At 48.1% G+C, this 25,536-nt stretch overlaps 1 protein-coding gene across 1 annotated transcript in view; it reads right to left on the reverse strand.

Moving 5' to 3' along the window:
• Positions 1 to 13,765: 13,765 nt before the first annotated feature.
• The window catches only part of MELTF (melanotransferrin), a 35,806-nt gene continuing 24,035 nt past the window's right edge, over positions 13,766 to 25,536 (reverse strand). Inside the window, exons 10-16 of the mRNA XM_007517451.3 lie at positions 25,104 to 25,200; positions 21,912 to 22,106; positions 20,473 to 20,629; positions 20,314 to 20,381; positions 19,478 to 19,665; positions 16,726 to 16,924; positions 13,766 to 15,942 (exon numbers count right to left, since the gene is read on the reverse strand). Of these exons, the coding sequence (XP_007517513.2) occupies positions 15,863 to 15,942; positions 16,726 to 16,924; positions 19,478 to 19,665; positions 20,314 to 20,381; positions 20,473 to 20,629; positions 21,912 to 22,106; positions 25,104 to 25,200 (984 nt within the window). The 3' untranslated portion in view covers positions 13,766 to 15,862. The remainder of the gene's footprint in view (positions 15,943 to 16,725; positions 16,925 to 19,477; positions 19,666 to 20,313; positions 20,382 to 20,472; positions 20,630 to 21,911; positions 22,107 to 25,103; positions 25,201 to 25,536) is intronic.

Consider the following 25,536-nt stretch of genomic DNA (forward strand, 5'->3'; position numbering starts at 1 on the left):
AGTCCTAACTCCTTTCTTTCAGAATGTGCCCTTATTTAGATGGAGGGTTGTTGAAAATGTAATTAGCTAAGAGGATGCTGTTAAGGTGGACTCGGACTCTAATTCAATATGACTAGTGGTTTGTTTATTTATGTGTTTACCAGAACACTGCTCAACTCTGGCTTATGTAGTACGCAGAATTGAACCTGGGACTTTGGAACCTCAGGCATGAGTCTCTTTACACAACCATTATGCTGTCTACCTCCGCCCCCAATATGAGTAGTGTCCATATAAAGGGGAGAGATTTAAGGGGCTGAGCAGGGGTGCATCTGGTTGAGTGCACAATTTACTGTCCACAAGGATCCAGATTCAAGCCTTTGGACCCCACCTGCAGGCCTGAAGCTTCATAAGTGGTGAAGCATTGCTGCAAGTGTCTCTCTCCCTCTTTTTTCCTTTTCCTTTTTATTTATTTAATTTTTAAAATTTATTTTTATTTATTTTTGCCTCCAGGGTTATTTCTGGAGCTCAGTGCCTGTACCACAAATCCACTGTTTCTGGCGGCTTTCCCCCCCCACTTTTGTTGCCCTTGTTGTTTTATCGTTGTTGTGGTTAAATTTATTTTTATATTACGGAATTACTTGTTGACAGGGGTTTGAATCCACACCATTCCCACCACCAGAGTTCTGAATCTTCACTCTCCCCACTGCAATCCACCACAGTTCCCCTAAAGTTTTAGACATAGGCCAACCATCTTCTCTACAACTATCTGTCCACATTTATACATAGTTTCCCCTTCTTTTTCTGATTCACTCCTCTCTTCCCCTCTAAGCCACCCATGACATTGTAGCTACCTCCATATGTCCCTCTCCTTTTCCTTCTGTCTCTCTGGGTGCTTATGGAGCTGGAGTGCAGAGTCCTCTTATCTTCATCTTATCACTTCTCCCCCACTGGGAGTCTGGATCTAGGTTGTTTATTGGGACTCTTTCTCTCTATTTACTCTTTCTCTGTTTCTATCAAATAAATTATATATGGGGGATCTGGACACAGAGACGCATGCATGGAGGATGAAGACCTTTGTGAAGATACAGGTAAAGCACGAAGAGCTACAAGGCAAGGAACTAACCCAGCTGAGATCATGACCACTAACTTCTAGTCTCTGGTGCTGAGTTTTTCCCAGCAGGTCTTTGTTAGAACAGCCCTAACTGACCACTAGATCCTGGAAGGGGGTGAGCCTTTACTTGGTGCTCAGTCATTCCTTCCTTCCTCAGTTCCACATCTAGGTCTTGCTAGGAAGAACCAGGTTACTCAGTGTCCTTGGAGTGAGTTTTCCTGGGAGGTGTTCTAACCATTCATTCATTCATTCATTTATTTATTTAGCAAACACCTTATTTTATTAATTTAAAAAAAATTATCTTTATTTATTGGATAGCTACAACTAGAAACCAAGAGGGTAGGGGGAGATAGATAGGTAGATAGAGAGAGCGAGAGAGAGAGAGAGAGAGAGAGAGAGATAGATACCTGCAGCACTGCTTCACTACTCACAATGCTTTCCCCCTGCAGGTGGGGACCGGGAGCTCAAACCCAGGTCCTTGCGCATTGTAATATGTATGCTCAACCAGGTGCGTCACCACCTAGCCCCCAGCAAAGATATTATTGAGCCCCAGCTATACTCTGGGTGGAGCTTGACCATGGAAATGCAGTGGGTACAGAGCAGGCTTGGTCTCTGCCTTTGAAGAACTGGTGGAAGTGGGAGAGTCTGCCCACAGAGACCCTTCATCAAGTGGGACAGAGAAGAGCTGAGGCCCAGCTAGGGCCTTCTGGGCTGCTCTTCTATGTCAGAATTCCTCAAGCAGGCTCAGCCTTCAGGTCATGAGGATCTGGGTTCCCAGGACAGTCCCTATCATAGATGGTAAGGGCTCCACCCTAGGGACTACTTCCAAGAATGTGGGGGTGGCAGGCTGTCAAAGGTCACTTTATGTGGGGACTGGTGAGGTTGTAGAACACAACCTTTGGTGTATTTTGCTCTGTGTAGTATGATAATTTCTCCACCAGCAACCTTCTGAAAGAGATGGAGCCACACAATGATGATAAAAGGAACAACCAATTGTTTACAGCTCTGAAAGCCAAGGGTCCTAGCATCGCAAGGGATGCATAGCATAGCAAGGGGTCAGGACTCTGCGGAGCTGGGGGAGTCTGGGAGCAGAGCTCAGGTTGCCTGGCTGCTACTGGCACACACTGTGCTGTGCAGACATGGGCTGTGAGTGGGGTAAGCTTCTGACTCAGTCACTTGGACCCCCAAGCAGGGCCAGTTCAGGGGGCGTAGAACAGGGAGCCTGCAGGGAAGTTCAGACTGCACAAATGTGAATCTTCCTTGTCATCCAATTTCCTTCCAGCTCCTCTCTCTGCCCACTCTGTGACCCTTTACCCCTTTGTGAATATTGTTCCAGAGAGCAATCCCCAGTGAAACTGCACACCAGTCTCTGCCTCAGAGTGTGCTTTCTGGGGAATCCAGTCTAGGAAGATGGTGCCAGCAAAGATAATAGAAGTAGAGTTGAAAATGGGGTGTTGGAGGCCAGGTAGTGTTACACTCAGTTGAGCTTACACATTACCATGTGCAAGGACTTAGGTTCAAATCCTGCTCTCCACCTGCATGAAAGGTGAAGCAGGTCTGCTGGTGTCTCTCTTTTTTCGTTCCCTCTCTAGCTCCCCTATCAATTTCTCTCTGTCCTATTTAATGCCAAAAATATATAAAAAAGAAAGAAAGAAAGATGGCAAATAGTGGATTCACAGTGACAGCACTGAGCCCTAACAACAACCCTGGTGGCAATAAAAAAAGAAAGAAAGGAGGGAGTCGGGCAGTAGTGTAGCAGGTTAAGCGCACGTGGCGCAAAGCGCAGGGACCAGTGTAAGGATCCCGGTTTGAGCCCCCAGCTTCCCACCTGCAGGGGAGTCACCTCACAGGTGGTGAAGCAGGTCTGCAGGTGTCTGTCTTTCTCTCCCCCTCTCTGTCTCCCCCTCCTCTCTCCATTGCTCTCTGTCCTATCCAACAACGATGACATCATCAACAACAATAATAATAACTACAACAACTGTAAAAAGATAACAAGGGCAACAAAAGGGAAAATAAATAAAAAAAAATTAATATAAAAAGAAAAAAATTATTAAAAAAAGAAGAAAGAAAGGGGAGTCGGGTGGTAGCGCAGCGGGTTAAGCGCACATGGTACAAAGCGCAGGGACCGGTGTAAGGATCCTGGTTAAAGCCCCCAGCTCCCTATCTGCAGGGAAGTTGCTTCATAGGTGGTGAAGCAGGTCTGCAGGTGTCTGTCTTTCTCTCCCCTTCTCTGTCTTCCCCTCCTCTCTCCATTGCTCTCTGTCCTATCCAACAACAAAGACATCAATAACAACTACAATAATAATAACTACAACAACAGTAAAAAACAACAAGGGCAACAAAAGGGAGATAGCATAATGGTTATGCAAAGAGACTTTCATAACTCCAAGGTCCCAGGTTCAATTCCCAGCACCACCATAAACTAGAGCTGTGCGGTGCTCTAGTAAGAACAAAACAAATCTGGCTCCTCCTAAAGCCCTGCTCCGCCTTCTTACTAGATTCAACTCAGAATCTTGTCAATTTCTTGGCAAGGGATGAGAGTGAGACAGGAGACATTAATTTAGGCAGTGGAAGGTCTTACTGTTTTTATTTACTCATTTTTTGCTTGCTAGTTTATTCATTCTAAAATGAAAAAGCTATTTAGAATGCTTTCAAGTTCAAACTAGAGAGTTTAAGGAGCAAAGTAAAATGTCTCCTTAAATTCTACCAACTGGAGATAGTTACTGTTAACAGTTTGTTGAGCAGATTTCCAGACAGCTGTGTGTGTGTGTGTGTGTGTGAGAGAGAGAGAGAGAGAGAGAGAGAGAGGCAGAGAGAATTTTTTATGGTAATGGAGTCATATACTGTTTCATAATCTGCTCTTTTTACTCAAAAATATGTCATGGAAATCTTCCCACATCAGTAAATATAACTCTCTCCTTCATTTGATGAACACAGACTATCCATTGCAGAAGGGAGCATGTGTCGTTTTGCATTTATTTAACACAGTACTGATGGACAGTTAAATTGTTACCAGTAGTTTGCTACTGCAAAGACTCTAGGAGGCTGGGGAGATAGCATAATGGTTATATGGAAGGACTTTCATGGCTAAAGTTCTGAGGTCCCAGGTTCAGTCCCTGACATGACCACACCCCAGTGAGGGTAGTTTTCATTTTTATGGTTACAATTGCCCCTCCACTCCAACACAAAGATGCCAGCGGTGCAGTCCAAAGTCAAAGGTTGGTTCACTGGGGTCAGTGGTTCTATGAAGACTCGACTCGGCATTCAGGGTAAGACTTTCCAGTGGGGGTAGAAAACAAGGGAACTGAAAGTCCCAGAGTCCTGTGGGGGTGCAGGGAGGGATCTAGCCAGTGACCCTATTTGCTGAGACACCTAGGTGCTCTCCATGGATGGCAACATCTCCCAGCTGGCTCCTTCTAGCCTGATGAACAGCTAACTGGCACCTCCATCTAGGAAACAGCCTTTGAAAGGTGTTTTTGGTGGCCAGGTTGCTCTTACATGTGGCCCCATCATAGGCTGACACACACACACCATGGGGGACTCATGACCAGGCTGACACCATTCCATGGTCTCAAGCTTCTTTCCTGTGGTGGCACCAGGTCCTGAGCTTCCCAGGAGTAATGGGAGCTCCAGTTAGACCTCCTCCAAATGTGGCAGGTGGGCAAGGAGAGACTCAGGTCTTCAGAGCTTGAAGGACTAATATGAACCCCAAGGTGGGGCTTGGGAAATACTTAGAATTTCCATCTTAGAGGCGTGTGACAATTGGACTACATTACTTGGAAACCTCTAATTTCATACTTTTGGATTTCCCTCCCCTGAACACTGGTGACACACTGACCAAACAATGTTGCTCACTCCTGCCATATCACAGAAGCCCCTTTATGTCCAATACTGGGCATTTCAGCTGAACAAAGCCAGCAACCAAGACCCAAGAGTTCACCTCATGCTCTTTCTACTGTCAGCACTTGAATCAGCTAGAAATACACTTATTGAAACAATAGAAAACCTGACTAGATGTCAGAGAATTGGGTTAGATTAGCTCAGGTCTGGGGACTGCAACTTGACCAAATGATTCCATCTTCTTTGCCCCCTGCCTGGAACCAGCTCCCCTGCCAGAACCAGCTCCTTTCTCACATACATGATTTCACTGCTCTGGGCCACTCTTTCCTTCAGACAGAAACACAGAGAGGGGCTGGCAGGTGGCTCACCTGGTAGACGCCCTCATTTTCATGCATGAGGACCCCGGCTCAAGCCCCAGGCCACCATAAGGGAGCACCTATGTGTGTATGTGTGTGGGGTTGGGGGGAACTTCATTGATAGTGGAGTGTTGCGGCAGTGTCTCTCTGTTTCTCTCTCTCCCTCTCTCTGTCTCTCATGTTATCTAGAGGAAAGAAAATGAAAACTAATGGCTAGCAGGAGCAGTAGAGTTGTGTATGGATGAAGATTCAGTGGCAAATAAACAAATCAGTAGGGCCAGGTGGTGGTCCACCTGGTTGAGTACACGTGTTACAATGCATAAGGACCTGCATTCATAAGGACCCAGCCCTCACCTGTAGGGAGGAAGCTTCATTAGTGGTGAAGCAGTGCTGCAGGTGCTCCAGTCCTCAGCTGCTTTGCCTGGATACCTGGGCTGTGTGCTCCTGCCTCAGCCTGCCTGCTTGCCTCACTCTCCCCATGCCCCAGTCTCAGTCCATGGACGCAGGCGGAGCCTAGCTTCCTCTGTGAGGACCTGGTAGTTGCTCGTAATGCCCAGCCCAGCCCAGCACTCAGTTATTAGGGTGGGTTCCTGCCAGGCTGTGAGCTCGCATAGCTTTTTTTTTTTCCTCCAAGGTTATTGCTGGGGCTCAGTGCCTGCACCATGAATCCACTGCTCCTGGAGGCCATTTTTTCCCCTTTTGTTGTCCTTGCTGTTTTATCGTTGCTGTGGTTATTATTATTATTGCTATTTATGTTGTTCTTAGCTAGGACAGAGAGAAATGGAGAGAGGAGGGGTAGACGGAAAGAGGGAGAGAAAGACACCTGCAGACCTGCCTCACCGCTTGTGAAGCACCCCCCCCCCGCAGGTGGGGAACTGGGGCTCGATCCTTGTGCTTTGCGCCATGTGTGCTTAACCTGCTGTGCTATGATGCTAAACCCCATCACACTGCTTTTTATATTAATGAATTAATTAATTTCACACCAGAGCACTGCTCAGCTCTGGTTCCTGGTGGTGCTAGGGTTTGAACCTGGGATCCCAGAGCCTAAGGCATGAGGGTCTCTCCCCTTACCACCCACTGTTGTGAACTTCACTGTTCAAAGTGAGGTTGCCTGATCAGAGAATTTATTGGAAATTCAGATTCTCACATACCAGGTCTATGGAACCAGAAACTCTGGTGGTAGGATTTTTTTTTTATTTATTTATTTTGTCACTGAGGCTTTTTACACCTGTGTAATTCCACCACTGTGGACCTGTCCATTCTCTCACCCCCCTTCCTTCTTGTCAGTCAGATACAGGCGGAAAGAGAGGGGAAGAGAGACACCATAGCATTGCTCCACCACCTATTAAGCTTCTGCCTGCATGGTGTTCCCATGGATTTCTGCAGTCTCAAACTTGGGTCTCCATGTGTAGTGAAGTGGGCGGTGGCACAGTGGGTTAAGCACACACAGTACAAAGCATAAGGACCTGCAGGAGGATTCCCGGTTTGAGCCCCCCAGCTCCCCACCTGCAGAGAGGCTACTTTACAAGTGGTGAAGCAGGTCTGCAGGTGTTTATCTTTCTTTTTCCCTCCATCTCTATCTTCCCCTTCTCTCTCTGTTTTTCTCTGTCCTATCCAAAAAATTGAAAAAATGGCCACAGGAGCAGTGGATTCATAGTGCAGGCACCAAGCCCCAGCAATAACCCTGGAGGCAAAATAAATAAATAAATGAAAATTAAAAAAAAAAGAAAGAGAAAAGAAAAAGCCGTAGTCTCTGCCAGGTAGTCTATTTCCCAGTCCTGGGACTTGTTTTGAACCAGTCCTCCAGGGGATTCTGATGTCGGCTGGGTTTTGGGAACTGCTGATGCATAATGACTTGCAGGCGGTGAAACTGCTTCTGGATTGTTTTGCTAACCAGAGGCAGCTGGTGAAGGCAGGCCTCAGAAGAGAGCCCACCTGGCCTGCTCCGTGCCTCAACACAGACCAGCCAGCCACAATGAGAAACTGCAATTTTTGATTCTAAGAATAACTGTTAGAGCTAGAAATCACCAAAAGGCCACCCACAGTTCCTGTTTTATAACTGTGAGAATTGCTATTAAGCCAGGAGAAAGCACTTGCCCAAATAAATAAATAAAGTGGATATAGAGCATCTGGAGAGGTGGTTCAGCAGGTAGAGTGTAGGACTTGCATATATGAGGCCCTAGGTTTGATCACCAGTGCTTTATGTGCCAGGGCTGTGCTCTACTCTCTCTCTCTCTCAAAAAAAAAAGTACATACATATATATACACACATATGTGTGTGTGTGTGTGTGTGTGTGTGTGTGTATATATATATATATATATATATATATATATATATATATATATATTAAATGGAACTAGAATCCAGATATGTGGTATCCTAGATGAATAATATATTTCCTAAAGTTGAAATATCTTTTTAGGGAGTTGGGTGGTAGCGCAGCAGGTTAAGTGCATGTAGCGCAAAGCGCAAGGACTGGAGTAAGGATAGCGGTTCGAGCCCCTGGCTCCCCACCTGCAGGGGAGTCACTCCACAAGCAGGTCTGCTGGTGTCTATCTTTCTCTTCCCCTCTCTGTCTTCCCCTCCTCTCTCCATTTCTTTCTGTCCTATCCTACAATGATGACAAGGGCAACAAAAGGGAATAAATATAAAAAAAATAAAATGTAAAAAAAAGAAATATCTTTTTAATACTATTCAGCTATTAAAAGTGGTCATTTCACCATTGGCAGCCCATCTTGGATGGAGCTTGAAGAGACCATGTTAAGTGAGATAAGTCAGAAATGGAAGGATGACTATGGGGTGATCTCACTTTCAGGCCGAAGTTGAAACACAAGATGAGAAGAGAAAAAACACTAAGCTGAACTTGGAATGGAGTTGGTGTATTGCACCAAAGTAAAAGACTCTGGGGGTGGGTGGGAGGTGGTGAAGTTCAGGTCCCAGAACAGGATGGCAGAGGACCTAGTGGGGGTTGTATTGCTATGTGGGAAACTAGGAAATGTTGTGCATGTGCAAACTTGTATTTACTGTCAACTGTAAAACATTAATTGCCCAATAAAAATTATAGCAAAGCCAAGAAATAGCTAACTGGGTAAGGTATATGCCTTGCCATGAGCAGAGCACTGCTTTAAGCCCTGATACTACCTGTCAGTGCCGCAGTACTGGAGGGCAAGCTCTAGTCTTGTCTTTCACTTTCTCTCTGTGTCTCTGTCCAAATGAGAAAGTAGGCCTGGGAGTGATGAAGCCATGTCTGTGTGAGGCTCTGTCCCTGAAACAACCAAAACCAACAACCTTGGCATTTATACCTAATGTGCGTTTAAAAAAAAGATTTATTTTATTTATTTGTTATTGGAGATAGAGAGAAATTGAGGAGGTTGTGGGAGATAGAGAGGAAGACAGACGAGATACCTACAGCCCTGCTTCACCACTTGTGAAGCTTTCCCCCTGCAGGTGGGGACCAGGGGCTCGAACCTGAGTCCTTGCACACTGTAGTATGTGCACTTAACCAGGTGTGCCACCACCTGGCCCCCCTAATGTACATTTTTAAAAATGATTAGTTTATCTTATTTGTCTTTGAGGTGAGCTAGGTTTACAAGACTACATGTGTTTTATTATATTTATTTGAAGAAATTCCCCTGGTGTCATAGTACCTCCCACACAGTATTTGGGGCTCAAACATGGAGCTTTGAGCTTGGCTAGATAACGTGCCCTATAGAAGGAACAATACTTCCCACCTTGCAAAGTCCACTTCTGTGAAGTTTCTTCCATGTATTGTTGTGACTTTGATTCGATGCCAGGAGTGTGGAAACTCAAACTTAGCCATCTGGGCTCAACAGGGACTGTGAATCTCTCTTTTTTTTTTTCCCTCCAGGGTTATTGCTGGGCTCGGTGCCTGCACCATGAATCCACCGCTCCTGGAGGCCATTTTCCCCCCTTTTTGTTGCCCTAGTTGTTGCAGCCTCGTTGCGGTTATTATTGCCATTGTTGACGTTGCTTTGTTGTTGGATAGGACAGAGAGAAATGGAGAGAGGAGGGGAAGACAGAGAGAGAGGGGAGAGAAAGATAGACACCTGCAGACCTGCTTCACCGCCCGTGAAGCGACTCCCCTGCAGGTGGGGAGCCGGGGGCTCGAACTATCCTTACGCCGGTCCCTGCGCTTTGCGCCATGTGCGCTTAACCCACTGCGCCACCGCCCGACTCCCGGACTGTGAATCTCTTATAAAGACATAGTCCTGGGGGGCGGGGTGAGGTGGTGGCACACCTGGTTGAGCACACACATTATAGTGTGCAAGGACCGGAGTTTGAGCCCCTGGTCCCCACCTGCAGAAGGAAAACTATGCTAGTGGTAAAGAGGTGCTGCAGGTGTCCCTCTGTCTCTCCCCTTCTCTATCTCCCACTTCCTCTCAAAATCTGGCTGTCTTTTCCCAACAAATAAAGATAATAAGAATTAAAAGCCAGGGACCTGGGGAGTCGAATGGTAGCGCAGTGGGTTAAGCGCACGTGGCGCACAGTGCAAGGACCCCGGAGTGATCCCGGTTCGAGCCTCTGGCTCCCCACCTGTAGGGGAGTCGCTTCAATAACAACAATAATAACCACAACAATAAAAAAACAAAAAACAACAAGGGAAACAAAAGGAAATAAATAAATTTTTAAAAAAAGCCAGGGATCACGGGCCTTAAACTTCCTTCTTTGTTCCATCCAGAGCCCCAAGAATGTTCAGCAGACCAGCCCCTATCAACCCTTTGTGGCAATCAGGACAAAAATACCAGCAGAGGCCCAGCTACCATTTAAAAGTTATCAGTCAAGTTAACTAGTTACTTAATAATAAATGTCCTGCCCTCCTACTTGGATGACGAGCCCTGATGAAGATGGGCAGGTAGGGGAGTCCCGCAAAGAGCACAAATGTCCACCAGAGTCAGCCCCCTTCTCTTCCCAGCCGGGCTCCAGGCCATACTTTGAGTGCCCTGGGCATGGGTTATGGTCACTGCAGCCTGCCCATCAAGCTCTGACCAGAGCCCCCTTCTGACCATCATGCCTGGGAGGTGGGTCCTGGAGAGGATGCCTCTCTTAACTCCTGGCCCAGATTTTTAGGATAAGCAACCAAGAGAATAGTCCAAACGGTGGGTCCTGGGCTCTGGGGATAGTCTTTCCCTGGGACTTACCTGCTGTAGGTGGGGTGTGGGCAGAGGAGGGATCCAGAGGCCCTGGGGATTTGCTGTGCAAAATATAGTACCCTCTTCACCAGCAGCAAGGGCATCTGGAGCTGGTTAGAACTGCAGACTGGGGGGGGGGGGGGGGTTGGGCGGTAGCACAGCAGGTTAAGCACACATGATGCAAAGGGCAAGGACCAGCATAAGAATCCAGGTTTGAGCCCCTAACTCTCCATCTGCAGGCAGGGGGTGGGGAGGTCGCTTCACAAGCGGTGAAGCAGATCTGTGCAGGTGTGTTTATCTTTCTCTCCTCCTCTCTGTCTTCCCCTCCTCTTTCAGTTTCTCTCTGTCCTATCCAACAACAACAACATCAGTGGCAATAATAACAATAACAGCACAACAAACAAGGGCAACAAAATGGGAAAAAATGGCCTGGATCCAGGAGCAGTGGATTCGAAGTACAGGCACTGAGTCCCAGAGATAACCCTGGAGGCAAGAAAAAGAAAGAACTGCAGACTGAGAGTTGCTCCAGATTTCCTGAACTGGAGCCTGCATTCTAACAAGATTCTCAGGGATTCTTATGCATATCAAGGGTTGAAAAGCTGTAGGCTGGGGATATAGCTCAACATATTGGATCACAGGACTTGTATGCTTGAGTGTCTAGGTTCAATCCATGGTATCTCTGTCTGGTCTCTGTCATAGAAATATATAAATTTGGTGGTCGGGCGGTAGCGCAGCAGGTTAAGTGCACACGGCACTAAGTGCAAGGACCGGCGGAAGGATCCCAGTTGAAGACCCTGGCTCCCCACCTGCAGGAGGTCGCTTTACAGGTGGTGAAGCAGGTCTGCAGGTGTCTGTCTTTCTCTCTCATCTCTGTCTTCCCCATCTCTCTCGATTTCTCTCTGTTCTATCCAACAACAGCAATGGCAATAATAACAACAAGGGCAAAAACAACAACAAAAAAAAGGGGGGTGGAATGGCCTCTAGGAACAGTGGATTTGTAGTGCAGGTACCGAGCCCCAGCAATAAACCTGGAGGCAAAAAAAAAAAAAAAGGAAATAAATTGGCTATTAAGACAGCTTACCTGCATGTTGTGCCTACTTTGTCATGAGCATGACCCAGCTTTGAGCACAATCCCCACCACTCTGGAGGACGATTTGTTGTTGTGTTGTCTTTCCCTCTGTCCCTCTATCTTTAGGTCTAGCTGAAAAAAGTTGGCTTGGAGTGGTGAAGCTCCAGTCACCAGAGATAGAGAGATGGAGAGAGGGAGAGACGATGAGAAGGAAATAGCTACTAAGAAAGAGGCTAGTTGAGCGCACACATTAACATGCACAAGGACCTGGTTCAGGCAAACCCATGTTCCCACCTGCAGGGGGAGCTTCAGGAGCAGTGAAGCCAGTCTGCAGGTGGCTCTTTTTTTTCTCTCCCTCAATTTCTCTCCATTCTATCCAAATAAAATACAAATCTATTTAAAATTTTATTTATTTGACAGGATGGAAATAAATATATATTAAATTTTACTTACTGTTGGGTAGGATGACAATAAATAAATAGATATATTTACATTTTTATTTATTGGCTACGACAGAAATCGAGAAGAGAGGGGGAAGACAGAGAGGGAGAGAGGAAGAGAGACACCTGCAGACCTGCTTCACTGCTCATGAAGCTTCTCTTCTGCAGGTGGGGACAGGGGCTTGAACCAGGGTCCTTGAACATTGTAACAGTGCAGTTCAACTAGGTGCTCCACTGCACAACCCCATAAAAAGATTTTTTTTTAAAAAAAGGGTTATTAAGAAAGAAAATCTCAGTTCTAAAGCACAAAGGCAGCGTCCAGGGCGGTTACACGGCGGTTACAGTACCGGGTTGAACTCATGCATTCTGGGGGTTATTTATTGCCACGAGAGTTATTGATGGGGTTTGGTGTCAACACTATGAAGCCATGGCTCCTGGTGGCTAACTTTTTCCTTTCTACTTTTTATTTGATAGGACAGAGAGAAATTGTGAGGGAAGGGGAGATAGAAAGGGGGAAAGAAAGATAGACACCTACAGACCTGCTTCACCGCTCATAAAATGTCCTCCCTGCAGGTGGGGAGTAGGGACTTGAACCTGGATCCTTGTACACAGTGATATGTGTTTAACCAAATGAGTCACAACGTGGCCTCCCCACTCCCCCATTCTGGGGTTCTTTTCCTGGCATTGCAAATACTAAAGTGATGCTCTGGTTCTCTCCCTTATAAACAAACAAACAAACAAACAAGTAAATATTTGTAAAAGCACAAAGCCCAGGACCAGGGTCCTGCTTACTAGGTCTAGGGATAAAAGGCATCCATAAATACATGGTGCTTGACAATGGCAAAAATTCCGTAAACAGACCCGGTGGGCCCCACTTGGAGTGACTGCCAAGTGTCAGCTCTGTGCCTGCTGCTGGTCAAGGCTGACTGATGTAACAGGAGATACCTGTCCCTTTGGGGGCCAAGCAGACAGTTTTGTCTAGGAACTGGAAGCCTAAAATGCCTGCTCTTGGAGGCAGTAGCGATAGTTACCTTTGCTGGTCTGAACACAGTGCAGTGTTACCAGTGAAGAGGAATCCAGTCTTCAGAACAACAACTGCACTGGGCAGGCACTGTCACTCTGTTTATTTTTCAGATGAGGAGATAGGGCTTAGATATGAGATAACTCGGCCAGTGGGGGCCAAGTGACTGGTTGGTAGTAACTGAGCCATGAAGTGCAGAGACAGATCCTTATTTTCAGCTGCCCATGTCCCTGGGTCCCCTGACCTCCTAGGAAATGCCATGGGGAGCAGGAAATGTGTGCCATGGGGAGCAGGACCCTGCTCTGTGAGGTGACACATCAGTTCAGGGAAGGGTGGGTGGGAGCAAGGGGCATAGGAGCCCCACTGGAGAGTGAGAGCCAGCACTGATCCAGACTTAGCCTGGCAGACTGCACTCACCGTAGATTGATTAGCATCCACAGTGAGGCCTGGGAGAAGTCTGACTTCCCGGTTCTTTGTCCAGTTTCATGAGCCACCCAGTTGCCAAAGGAAATGTGTGGGTGGCTTGCTTTGGTGAGACAGGGTATGGGCAGCCAGGGAGTCTGCATCCACCTCTGGACCCAGCCCAGGGCAGTGGATGCCCAAGAGGTCATGGAGGTGGACATGCTGGGGACCAGTCCAGGCTGGAGAAGAAGTTGGCCTCACTGGCTGGAGGCTCTCAGAGCACAGACTCTGGGTGCAGGGATTGGAGGCCTGGGGGTGGTTAGGTAGGTGTCTGACCACCTAAGAAGACAAAATGAGTCAGCAGCTGAAATGTTTTTACCAGAATCCAAGCCTCAGTGGGTGTGGGGTTATTTGGCTTTATTTTTAAAAAACAAATCAACATCTCAATTAGCACTCACACAGCAGTGGCCTCCTGCTGTCTGTCACCTGACAATCAAAAGTCACATAGCACTCACACCAGTCACACCTTCCAGTGGCTCACAGGACAGGTGTCAGACCCTGTGTGGCACAGTGACCAGGCAGTCACACAGAGATACACTTCTCACTCTTAAAAATAAGAATCAGTTAGTAGTCCAGAGAAGAATCACTCATTCCATTGGGAGAAGAGGGTTCAAAGCTCCTTCTGGCCCCTCACTGCAGGGGGCGGGGAGGTCTGCCAGGTGGTTCTCTCCTCAGGAGGGAGTGTGACCAGGATGCCATCATGGCCCCCTTAGCGGCTGAGAGATGGAAGTGATCTGTCCCAACGCCCACAGGTGGGGGGCGAAGCACTGGGAACTGGCCTGTCATCAGTGTCCCCAAGGCCCCCGCAGACTGGGATGCAAATAGCTCCAGACCCACGCGGCTCCCAGGCTGCTGAGGAGGGTGGCTTGTTCCTGCTTCTTCGCTTTCTCTTTCACTTTTCTTGGGGAGCAGATTCAGAGCAAGAGCTGGCAGTTCTGGAAACTTTTTCTGGTTCCTCAGACAATCACAGTGAAAATGAAGCGAGAAGGGAGAAGACCATTTCCAAGGCACTTCCTGGTGGGGATGGGAAGGAAAAACTTCCTCTGGAGTCAGTGATCTCCTCGGACCCAGTCCTGGCAGGATTGGAGAAGACCTCTTGCCCGTGCTGTGCAGACACAGAGGACTCTTCAGTACCCAACGTGAGCAGACGGCCTCTGTGACACAAAGAATGGCATCTTCCCGTTCCTGGATCTTATGAGGCTTGGCCATCTCCTAAGCCAAGCCTGTATTTTCCTGGGCAAAACCTCCAACCCCCTACTAAGCCCTGCAGTGAACCTGTGTATGTGCAGAAGCTGAGGGGTGACGGGTTTCACACTGGGGTAGGAGGATATAATCTTAGGTGGCACCTAAGAGGAAGAGACTCAGGAGCAGGGCTTCCCAGTGATGAGGCTTTACCCCCAGGCTTATCTGGTGTAGCTCCATTCACTGAAAGGCAGTGTCCACAGACCATGCCCAGGCTTAAGACCAGTTTGTCATACACCAGACAGCTGTTTAGACAACACTGTAAACCTCGACCCCACATCTGCGGCCCCACCTTAAGGTTCTTATAGAGGAACACTCCTTTGGTCTGAGGACTGTTGGAGGGTTTTATTCCTACAGTCAGCCTGGCTTTCTCCCCTCCCCAGCCCAGCAATGCCAGGCATCCATAGCCAGGCCTATGCCAAGCCACAGAAGACAAGGAAAGAAAGCTGCCTATGTCCAGCAGCTTCACCTCTTTGGAGGGCCTGGCCACGTCTGGTGATGTCTGAGTGGACAGACAGTGTCCTCAGGAGGGCAGCTGAAATGTGAGGCCAGAGGAGAGACAGCGTGGGGGCTGATGGGAAGTGGACCAGTGCACTGCCCATTATCCAGGGGGCAGGGGGCAGGGGGCAGCACAGGGGAGGGGCTGGTGGGTCCTGTCATCTCACTCCCCCCAATCCTGCACCAGCTCACAAGGGCAAGCTTCAGCAGCCTGCTTCCTTGGTAACTGGCCTTTTCCAAACCCAAGCACGGTGAGGCTTCATGTGGTGGGAGCCTGCAGATTTGCAGGGAAGTGGCCGTGCCAGCCTGTGGGTGGGGTGTGACTGGGAGGCTGTCAGTGCTGCCTCAGGTAGCAGAGGGACAGGTGGTGCCTGGGAGGCAGAGGCTGACTTCCAGCAGGAGAGACCTGCTCACATCCAACTCGAGGTGGAGGCGGGGTGTGTGTGTGTGTGTGTGTGGGGGCTTTTCTTTAACATTCATCTTTATTCCAGTTTGAAGAAATCACAGCAACTTCTCTCCAGCGTTGGTCTCACAGCTCTGAGGAGCTCATGGTTTCTCACATTCCCTCTCCCATAACACGTTTCTCTCCCAGCCGTGCGTGCGAACCAGATTGACTCAAGAGAACAACCTTCTTTATAGAGTTTTCTGAGTAGGTTTCCATTCCAAGGGAGGGTGAGGCTGCCCAGAGCTGCTTCAGAGGGTGGGCTGGAGGAGATGGGCTGAAAGGGAGAGCAGCAGCAGCAGGAGCAGGGAGACTCTGGAGGCAGTGACGGCTGAGGGATTAAACAGACAGTGAAGGCCTCAAAGGTGTATCTGTGGGACTTGATGGAGAGTGTTTCTATGTGCTAGTCTCACCTCAAACTCCCTCTTCCTAAAATTGCAAGTTTTCTTTTCCCTGGCTTTCTTTACATATTCATTTCTTTCAACATTATTCTACAGTATATTTATGGAGTTGCCTCCGTCTCCTTTGGATGGTTATTTTTAGCACTCACATTCATTATCTAGGTCTGTTTGGACTTACACAGTCAGTGTTTCCACTGTAATAGGCTGCAGCCTTCCTGTTCAGTGCCTCCTGGCTCACCTCGATCATTTGTGAAATGAGGGCCTTTTCTTCTCTTTCATTCATTCTTTCTTTCTTTCTTTCTTTCTTCCTCTCTTACTTCCTTTCTTTCTTTCTCCCTCCCTTCCTTCTATTCTTTTTTAATGATCATTGGCATCACACCATTCTGAGCTGATTTTTTCAAATAGAATGAGACAATGACAAAAGGAGAGGGAAAGATACAACCACAGCACTGAAGATTCTTCTAGCGTGGTGGGGGTTGGGCTCCAGCCTGGGTCATGTGCATAACGGAGCAGGCACACCATCCAGGCTATCCTGCTGGGCCCTGAAATGGGGGGGGGGGACTTTGCTCTGTCACTGAGACTCAAAAGTGTCCTTCAGTTCACTCAAGGTTATTGGGTGAATGGCTCAGAGTGATGCAAGGAGAGGGTGGAAGAGCGCTGCTTCTCCTCTGTGTGTGGAGGTCAATCTGCACGCCCAGCATGCTGGGCCCTACCTGCGTCTGAGCACTGCTGAGATAGCATCCCTTCCAGAGCCGCCACGTAGTCGAGGCCCAGCCAGTCAAGGTACGAGGTCTTCTCCCCCACTGGCACCACACGGAGAGTAGCATCCTTGAAAAGCAGGTCTTGGCCATGATAATTGGATGAGTCGAACATTTTGAACCCATTCTTATTGTGGTCATCTCCAAACAGGTCCTGGAAGCACCACACACAGTTCTACTTTGCATCCAGCCTCACAATGGTGGCCCAGGCACTGTTTGCTTGCTATTAGCCATTTCTCATGCAGTGAGCTGAAGAACAAGGTGTCTTAGGGCACCTTGTTCTCTGACTCACAACTCATCCAGCTCTGTCTTCAAAGGGGGTTAGGGTTAGCCACTGTTGTAAGATGCTCATTCAGAAACATTGACCCTAACCAGCTCTGGGGTACAGAGCAGAAGTGTGAGAGTGACAGGGGAAAGGGCTCTGGCAATGAGAGGTGGTGGGATGAGCTTGCTTTATTTTCTGGATCCGCTCAGTTTATCTCAACCTTTCCCATAAGGCTTTCTCACTTTCTTCTGGGTATCCTTTCCTCCAGACTAAAATGATCGCAGTAGTCAGAAAAGAATAGGTGAGCTGAATATGCCTTTATGAGCCCCACCCTCTTAGCACCTTAGAGATTCTGGCAGGAGCGTCTCTCTTCCCTGCTGAGAACTCCCCAGTAGGCGTGTTCCAGCTATAGTACTGAAAGAACCACTTAAAAAGACCAGAAGCAGGAAGGGAAGCTATAAATTCACAGGTAAATAAAGCCCACCAGAAGCACATGGATAAATGCTCCACAGTTACAGAAAGAATGAAGTGGATATCAATCTTTTTTTGTGGTGTTCATGAATCCTTTTGAGGATGTGATGAAAACTATCCATCCCCCCCCCCCCATGCATATTTACTTGTGGTTCTCTCACCATGTCATTTCAGAGGGTTTAGGGATTTCTGGGGGAGCCTAGGAACCCCGAGTAAACAGCTCCTGGGATGGAGGGACTCCACAGGGAAGAACTGAACAGATATACTCTCTGAGTTTAGGAACAAGTCCACAGATCCAAATTGGCTCTGAAATTCTGTGATGTTTGTGGGTGAAGAGAGAGAAATTTCCACCTAAATCAGAGTGTGTGGGGGAGACAGGACGGTAGGGGGCTGAGGAACCAGAGGCCCCATAGTCAAAACAGTTTGTGTTCAAATAGATGTATTTTAAAAGTTCGGCCAATGGGGCGTATTGAATGTAGAGTGAGAGAGGAAAACAGGGGTGCGTGATGAACATCTCCCAGGAGGCATTGCTATGGACTAACAGCGAACAGCAAAGACTCTCCCCCCAGAACAGGAGTGCGTGATGTTCTTGAGGAAAAAGAAAGGGTTGAAGTGGGGCAGACCAACGTTGGACTGTTGAGGATTCCTAATCCAAATACAAGACAAATTATTACAGATGCGGGCTTGAGACTGGAGAATGAGAAAGAAGTTGGGGTTAAAGACATCAGATCAGGAGCCATCTGTATATATAAACAAGTTATTTAAGTAGAGGACCAAACGGGGTTCAGACAGTTTTAGACCCCCAGTACCTGCCTAGAGTAAGGTCTTAACAGAGACCAGAAGGAGAGGAATTGATAACCTCAGAGATGACTCAGAATTTTCCTGTAGAAGGCAGTAAAATTATGGCCACAGAAGATGTAAGAATAAGAGAGTTCATTTTATATAATTGATTAATTTTTTTGCAGTGCATGAGCAATTTTAATACTCCTGGGCCAAATTTTTGTTATTTTTATTTCAGGTATATATCTATATATATGGAGAGAGAGAGAGACAGACAGACAGAGAGACAGAAAGGACAGGCAGCATAACACCAGAGTTTGCCCAAGTGCTGTTAGTCCCACGTACCACCAGGGCTGTGACTTTGGTCACACATACGGCATGGAACATGTCCTAACAAGTGAGCTATCTTCTGTCCAGTCTTTCTTTCCTTCTTCTTTTAATTTTTTTTTTTTTTTTTTGGCCTCCTGGGTTATTGCCGGGGCTCAGTGCCTGCACCACGAATCCACTGCTCCTGGAGGCCATTTTTTTCCCCCTCTGTTACCCTGGTTGTTTTTACCATTGTTGTGGTTATTATTATTGTTGTTATTGATGTCGTTGTTATTGGAAAGGACAGAGAGAAATGGAGAGAGGAGGGGAAGACAGAGAGAGGGAGAGAAAGACACCTGCAGACCCGCTTCACCGCCTGTGAAGTGATTCCCCTGCAGGTGGGGAGCCGGGGGCTTGAACCGGGATCCTTCCGCTGGTCCTTGCACTTTGTGCCACGTGCGCTTAAACCACTGCGCTATTGTCCGACTCCCTTAATTTTTTTTTTTTTTTTTTTTTAGAGAACATTGCTTAGCTCTGGCTTATGGTGGTGCTAGGGACTAAACCTGGGACCTTGGAACCTCAGGCATGAGACTCATTTTGCATAACCACTATGCTAACCCTTCCCATCTTTTTTTTCCCCTTCTTTTTCTTAAGACAACAGATATAACGGCATGTTTGCATGTTAGTGAAAATGGTCCAGATGAGAAGGGAAAAATGACTGAGGCAGAAGACAGAGGGGGCAACTGTGCTGTAAGAGGGATGTCCCTTTTTAAGGGAGAAATCACGATATTCAGCCAGACCTTCTGTTTCCCTATGGTCTGATGTAGGCACATGGAAACATTTGGGGGTGCTTCGCTCACCTCCACTGGCTACTCCTTGGCTCACCTGGGCTTTGTCCAGTAGTCCATACACAGTAAAGATATTGGTGTCTGGCCGAACCATCACAGCGTGGGCTGGGATCTGTGCCAGGTTGCAGTTGGAGAACTGGTCTACCTCAGCCCGTGCCCCATTAAGACACAGCAGCTCATAGTCCCCTGAACTCAGCTTCGCTGCCCAGGGCTCAGAATTGTGGCCTGAGGATGAGAGGGAAGGACAGAGAGAGGCTGCTAGCCCGGGTCCCTAAATCCTTGACTGCAGGTAGGTGGCACCTTTTGACCAGCTCCCTTGTCCTCTTCATCCCTCTCATTGCTCTGTCCTGTTTCTGGGGAAAGAGTACTCAGCTAGGCTAGTCATGCTGACAAGCGGTGACTGCTATGTATGCTTTGTAATATGTGTGCTTGACCATGTGCGCCACCACATGGGATTTTCTTTAGTTTTGGCAGAGCTGGGCCACTTCTTCATTCAAACAGATACAGAAAGAGACACACACACAGAGACACTAGAGCACCAGAGCTTCCCCAGATGCCATAGCACTGCCCATGTTGTGCCAGGGCTTGGAAAACCTTCCTGCTGAGCTACCTCTTCAAGTCCTGGAATGGAGATTTAGACTCCAGGCCGGTAAAGACTGTCACGTGTCTTATGCACTGAGATGTGTGGCCTGAGCTCATATTGGGCAGTTCTTGGGGGTTCCTGGAGCCTCTGAGTACTAGAACCTTCTCGACTCAGTCTCTCTTGGTTGCTGCCCTGCCCTCAGTCCCAGCAGTACCCATGCCTGGAGGGTGCTGGAGATGGGGCACAGCTCCAGAACCTGGTCCTGCCCTGTGAGAGGTCCCCTCACCTACCATTGGTGTTGTCGAAGACGGTTGTGTGCTTGACAAAGGCCACATCCCCCGCATTCTCCACGAGGCACCTGCCACCCAAGAGACCAAGGAGGGTGTTGACAGGAGGGTCTGGCCTCTGTGCCTGGCCCCAAGCCCACCTGTCAGGCCCACTGACAGTACCTGAAGGCACCGCTGTCACCGAAGTACCTCTCCTGGCCGTTGCCCACACACTTGTTGCGGCCCCACTCGTCCCCCACGCAGAGTTCACACAGCGAGGATGGATAGTCCTTGGGGTTGTTCACAGGCACGCAGCTGGCACTGAAGAATTCACTCACCGCTGGGGAGGAGAGAGTGGGGAGCTGTGCGGAAAGGCTGGTGGCAGAAAAGGCAGCCCAGGACCTGGCTGGACTTGCCCCTCCACACCCACATAAAACTGCCTATCTGCCCAGCCCTGAAGCTCAAGGTTGCTTGTCAGTTCCACTGCCCACCCAGCTCAGGGTGGCACATCTCCTGTGAGAGTCATCCAGATACAGCAGTCCCACCAACCTCTGACCAGAGCTTACCCAGTCTTCCCTCTCTCTCTCAGTCCTTCATCACCACCAAGGTTTCTCTGCTCTGGACTGACTTTTTCATATAGAGACACACAGAAAGACAATAGACAACACAACTTCTCCAATGCAACAGGGGTCAGGCTTGAACTTTGGCCACACACACACACAGCAAAGCGGGCACACTATCCAGGTGAGCTCTTTGGCCAGCCCTTTTTCTTTTTTGTCATTAAATAGGGTTTTACCACTTAAGCTTGATTTTTTTTTTTTCAGACAGAAAGAGGCAGAGAGATAAAGGGAGAGAGAGAAAGCTACCACAGCAGCAACATTTCCCCCACTGTGAGCCTGGAGTGTGCACATGACAAAGCAGGCACACTATCCAGGTGAGCTCTCTTGCTGACCCACATAGCCTTCTCTTAGACTCCTTTGGGGACAGGGAACTCATTACCAGTCAGAGCAAGTTCTCAGAGGTTGGGAGAGAGAGTAGCTATTCCTTATGCCTCTGTGTGGCTGGTTAGAAAGAATTGGCTCTTCTCATTCAAGAGGCAATAGGTCCAGAGGTGTGCGCCCAGCCAGCCCAAGGATCTCACCAGCTTCCTTCCTCCACCATGACTGGGCCTGATTTCACCCATGGGGAGGGGCCCATGTGTGGGATCTGTTGGGTGCCTGGTAAAGTGTTTTTTTTTTTTTTTTTTTTTAGCATTGATACAAACAACTGTACTTTCCCACAAATTTCCTTCAACTGCCTGCCTAGGGGCTGCTGGGGGATGGGGGTGGGTGATATATCTGGCCCTCCACACCCACCAGAATATGCTCCAACTCTGGGTGAGTATGTGGGAAGGAGCCATCATGACACCCTTCTCTGAACTGCCATCCAGACACTGATGGGTAAGAATATTCCCCATGGTTCTAGAGTGAAAGGCACATAAAGCAGGAAGAGGCCATCTCTGGGGCTGCTTTCTGTGGAGACCTAGTGTGTGAGGATCCTCAGCCCTCAGAACTGCCCCCCCCCATGCTGCTGCTGATCCCACAGAAGAGTTTATGTGTCTGTGTCCTCACAGAGGGCGCTACCTGTGAGGATGTCGCAGTTCTTGGGTAGGATGAAACCCTTCTTCACTAGGGTGCCCACAGGGATGTCCCAGCCAGAGGGGCTGCCGAAGGCTGAGTGGCAGGAGCGCTTGCCCCGAAGCTCGTCCAGGGTGAAGGAGTAGGAGCTGTTCCGCTTCACCACAGCCACCACAAAGTATGAGTTACGTCTGTCCTCCTCTGTGGGGAAGGAGACACCATTAAGACCTTCTTCTCTGCTCTCCAGCTAGGCTATTGCCAGGGCGAATCTCCACACCTACCCCTCCTGCTGCTCTCCATCACCTAGCTGTGGTCCAGCCCCCAGAAGGCCTCTCTCCACCTGGTGCCCAGGCTCTGGCAGCAGGGGCTCAGTGCCCAGGTGTGAGGACCTGGTAGGTGTTCAGAAAGTATGTCTGCCAGTAGGACCCCTAATTGCTCCCCCTACCTCTATCACTGAGAGTGGCCTGTCTCTACTTTTCAGAATTCTGTCTCCCACACCCTCAAACTTCCTCACTCAAAGGATTCCTGTCAGTCCTCACACCCAGTTGGGATTTTTCTCACTGTCTGGAAGGAGGTGGAGGCAGGCACTGGCATTTTTTCCCTAAACTCAGAGATCTTTCACACCCAAGTGAAAGGAGCTAAAGGCCCCAGCCACTACTTCAGAGGACAGATGCCAAATCCCAGTCCAGGCCACTGGGTAGGGAAGGTGTGCAGGAGCTGACAGCATGTCCCCAGGGTCACATCCATGAGCCACTTGCTCAAGGGATCCAGTAGCCCAAAGGGTGGCACATACTCAGCTTCTATTTATTTATTTATCTAGGTAGAGACAGAGAGAAATTGAGAGGGCACTGGGGAGACAGAGAGGGAGAGAGACAGAGAGAAACCCATAGCACTGCTTCATTCGTCAAGCTTTTTCCCTGCAGGTGGAAGCCAGGGACTTGAACCCAGGACACTGTGCATTGTAGCATGTGCACGCAATCAGGTTTGCCACCACCTGGGCTCTTTATTCTTTATTTTTTTGCTAGTCACTTGTAATATTTGTGATTAATAGTGGTTTACAAGACTGTAAGATTACAGGTTATAATTCTACACTGTGCCCACCACCGAAGTTTTGTGTCCCCAACCTCCCAGTGATAACCATTGTTCTTACGAAACCTTTTTTTTTTTTTTGCCTCCAGGGTGATCGCTGGGGCTTGGTGCCTGCACTACGAGTCCAATGCTCCTGGAGGCCATTTTTCCCATTTTGTTGCCCTTGTTGTTGTGCTTGTTGTAGTTGTTATTGTTATTGTCATAGCTGTTGTTGTTATTGGATAGAACAGAGAGAAATGGAGAGAGGAAGGGAAGTTGGAGAGGAGGAGAGAAAGACAGACACCTGCAGACCTGCTTCACCACTTGCAAAGCAACCCCTTGCAGGTGGGGAGCTGGGGGCTCGAACCGGGATCTTTACGCTGGCCCTTGTGTTTTGTGCCATGTGTGCTTAACCCACTGCACTACCGCCCAACTCCCTGTTCTTACAAAATCTTACAGATAGTTTGTTTACCTCACTCGGCCTAGTTGTATATGACCTGGCTTGCAAACTAACAATGGTACATATACATTTTTTTTTCTCCAGGGTCATTACTGGGGCTTTGTACCTACAAAATTCCACTATTCCCAGCAGATTCTTCTTCTTCATCTTCTTCTTTTTTTAAAGTTTCATTTATTTATTCATGAGAAATGATAGGAGAGAGAGAAACAACCAGACATCACTCTGGTGCATGTGCGGCCAGGGATTGAGCTTAGGACCTCATGCTTGAGAGTCTAAAGCCTTATCCACTGCGCCACCTCCCAGACCACCATCTTCTTCTTTTTTATCTCCCAGATAAAAGATGAGAGACCGGGTGGTGGTGCAACTGGTTGAGTGCACGTGTTACAATGTGCAAGGACCTGGGTTTGAGCCCCCAGTCTGCACCTGCAGGGGAAAAGCTTCACAAGTGGTAAAGCAGGCCTGCAGGTGTTTCTCTGTCTCTCACCCTCTCTGGCCCTCCCTTCCCTCTCAATTTCTGTCTCTATCCAATCAATAAATAAAGATAATAAAAAATTAAAAAATATATGAGAGACAGAGAGGGAGAAAAAGAGAAGTAAAGACACAATAGAACTGCTTTACCTATTATAAAGCTTCCCTTTTGCTTTCATGTGGTGATCAGGGGCTCAAACCCAGGACCTTAGGCATGACAAAGTGTTATCTCCAAAGTCCAGCATTTATATTTTAAAAGAGTCATTTAGGGAGTCAGGTGGTAGTGCAGCGGCTTAAGTGCATGTGGTGCAAAGTGCAAGGACCAGCTTAAGGATCCTGGTTCAAGCCCCTGGCTCCCCACCTGACAGGGAGTCGCTTCACAGGCGGTGAAGCAGGTCTGCAGGTGTCTGTCTTTCTCTCCTCCTCTCTGTCTCCCCCCCTCTCCATTTCTCTCTGTCCTATCCAACAACGATGACAACAATAATAACTACAATAATAAAGCTATAAGGGCAACAAAAGGGAATAAATAATAAATAAATAAATTTTTTTAAAAAGAGAGACATTTAAATATTATGTAGCTAGGTCTGTGTATAACCTGAAAAACCTAAAATGTTTACTGTTCTGATCCCTCAGAGAAAGTCTGCCACCATAGGTCAGACTTTTAACAATTGGATGAAAACACTAGGGCCTGGAGCAGGAGAAACTTACAGACAGTAACCAGCTCATTGGCAGAGGTACCAAAAAAGATGGAGCTTTTAAAAGTAGCCAAAAGGGGAATCAGTGGTAGCGCAGTAGGTTAAGTGCACGTGGCTCAAAGTGCAAGGACCCCGGTTGGAGACCCCAGCTCCCCACCTGCAGGGGAGTCGCTTCACAGGCGGTGAAGCAGGTCTGCAGGTGTCTATCTTTCTCTCCCCCTCTCTGTCTTCCCCTCCTCTCTCCATTTCTCTCTGTCCTATCCAACAATGACGACATCAATAACAACATCAATAAAACAACAAGGGCAACAAAAAAGGGAATAAATATATAAATAAATATTATAAAAAAAGAAAGTTTAAAAAAAAAGTAGCCAAAGGGGGACACAGGCATTTACATGTGTATGTGTATGTTTGTACACGTGTTAAGTGTGCTTGTGTGTGTGTGTGTGTACAGGCTAGTGTCAGCCACATCCCCACTGCAGCTGCGTGGCTGGCTCCTCCACTCACGGGCATAGTGCTCTCCAGCTGCTGGAACCAGGCCGTAGGTCTTCCCCGCCTTGTAAGTGTCCTCGCCCCTCAGTGTCACCATGTCAATTTGGCCAGCCTAAAGGGGGACAGAAAGACATACAGGAGGTCTACACAAAAAGAAGTCAACAAACTCCAACTCTAAACAAGTTCATCAGTAGACCAGAGCTGATTAACACAAACAACAGCAACAACAGAAGCAAAGACATCAGAAAAGGGAGGACAAAATGGACAGAGTAAAATGAACCCTGTTGGTAAACCCAGGACAAATATCAAAAGGCAAATACTAGACCAGAAACTCAAAAATCCCAATTTTACCTCACCTTGGTTGGAACCTGAAGGAAAGGTGGGGTGAATATGGAAGAAAGGGCGGAATGCCAGTTGACCACACACATAGGTGAAAAAAACTTGGACT

The sequence above is a fragment of the Erinaceus europaeus genome, chromosome 9 (assembly GCF_950295315.1).
Source record: "Erinaceus europaeus chromosome 9, mEriEur2.1, whole genome shotgun sequence".
Lineage (NCBI taxonomy): Eukaryota > Metazoa > Chordata > Mammalia > Eulipotyphla > Erinaceidae > Erinaceus > Erinaceus europaeus.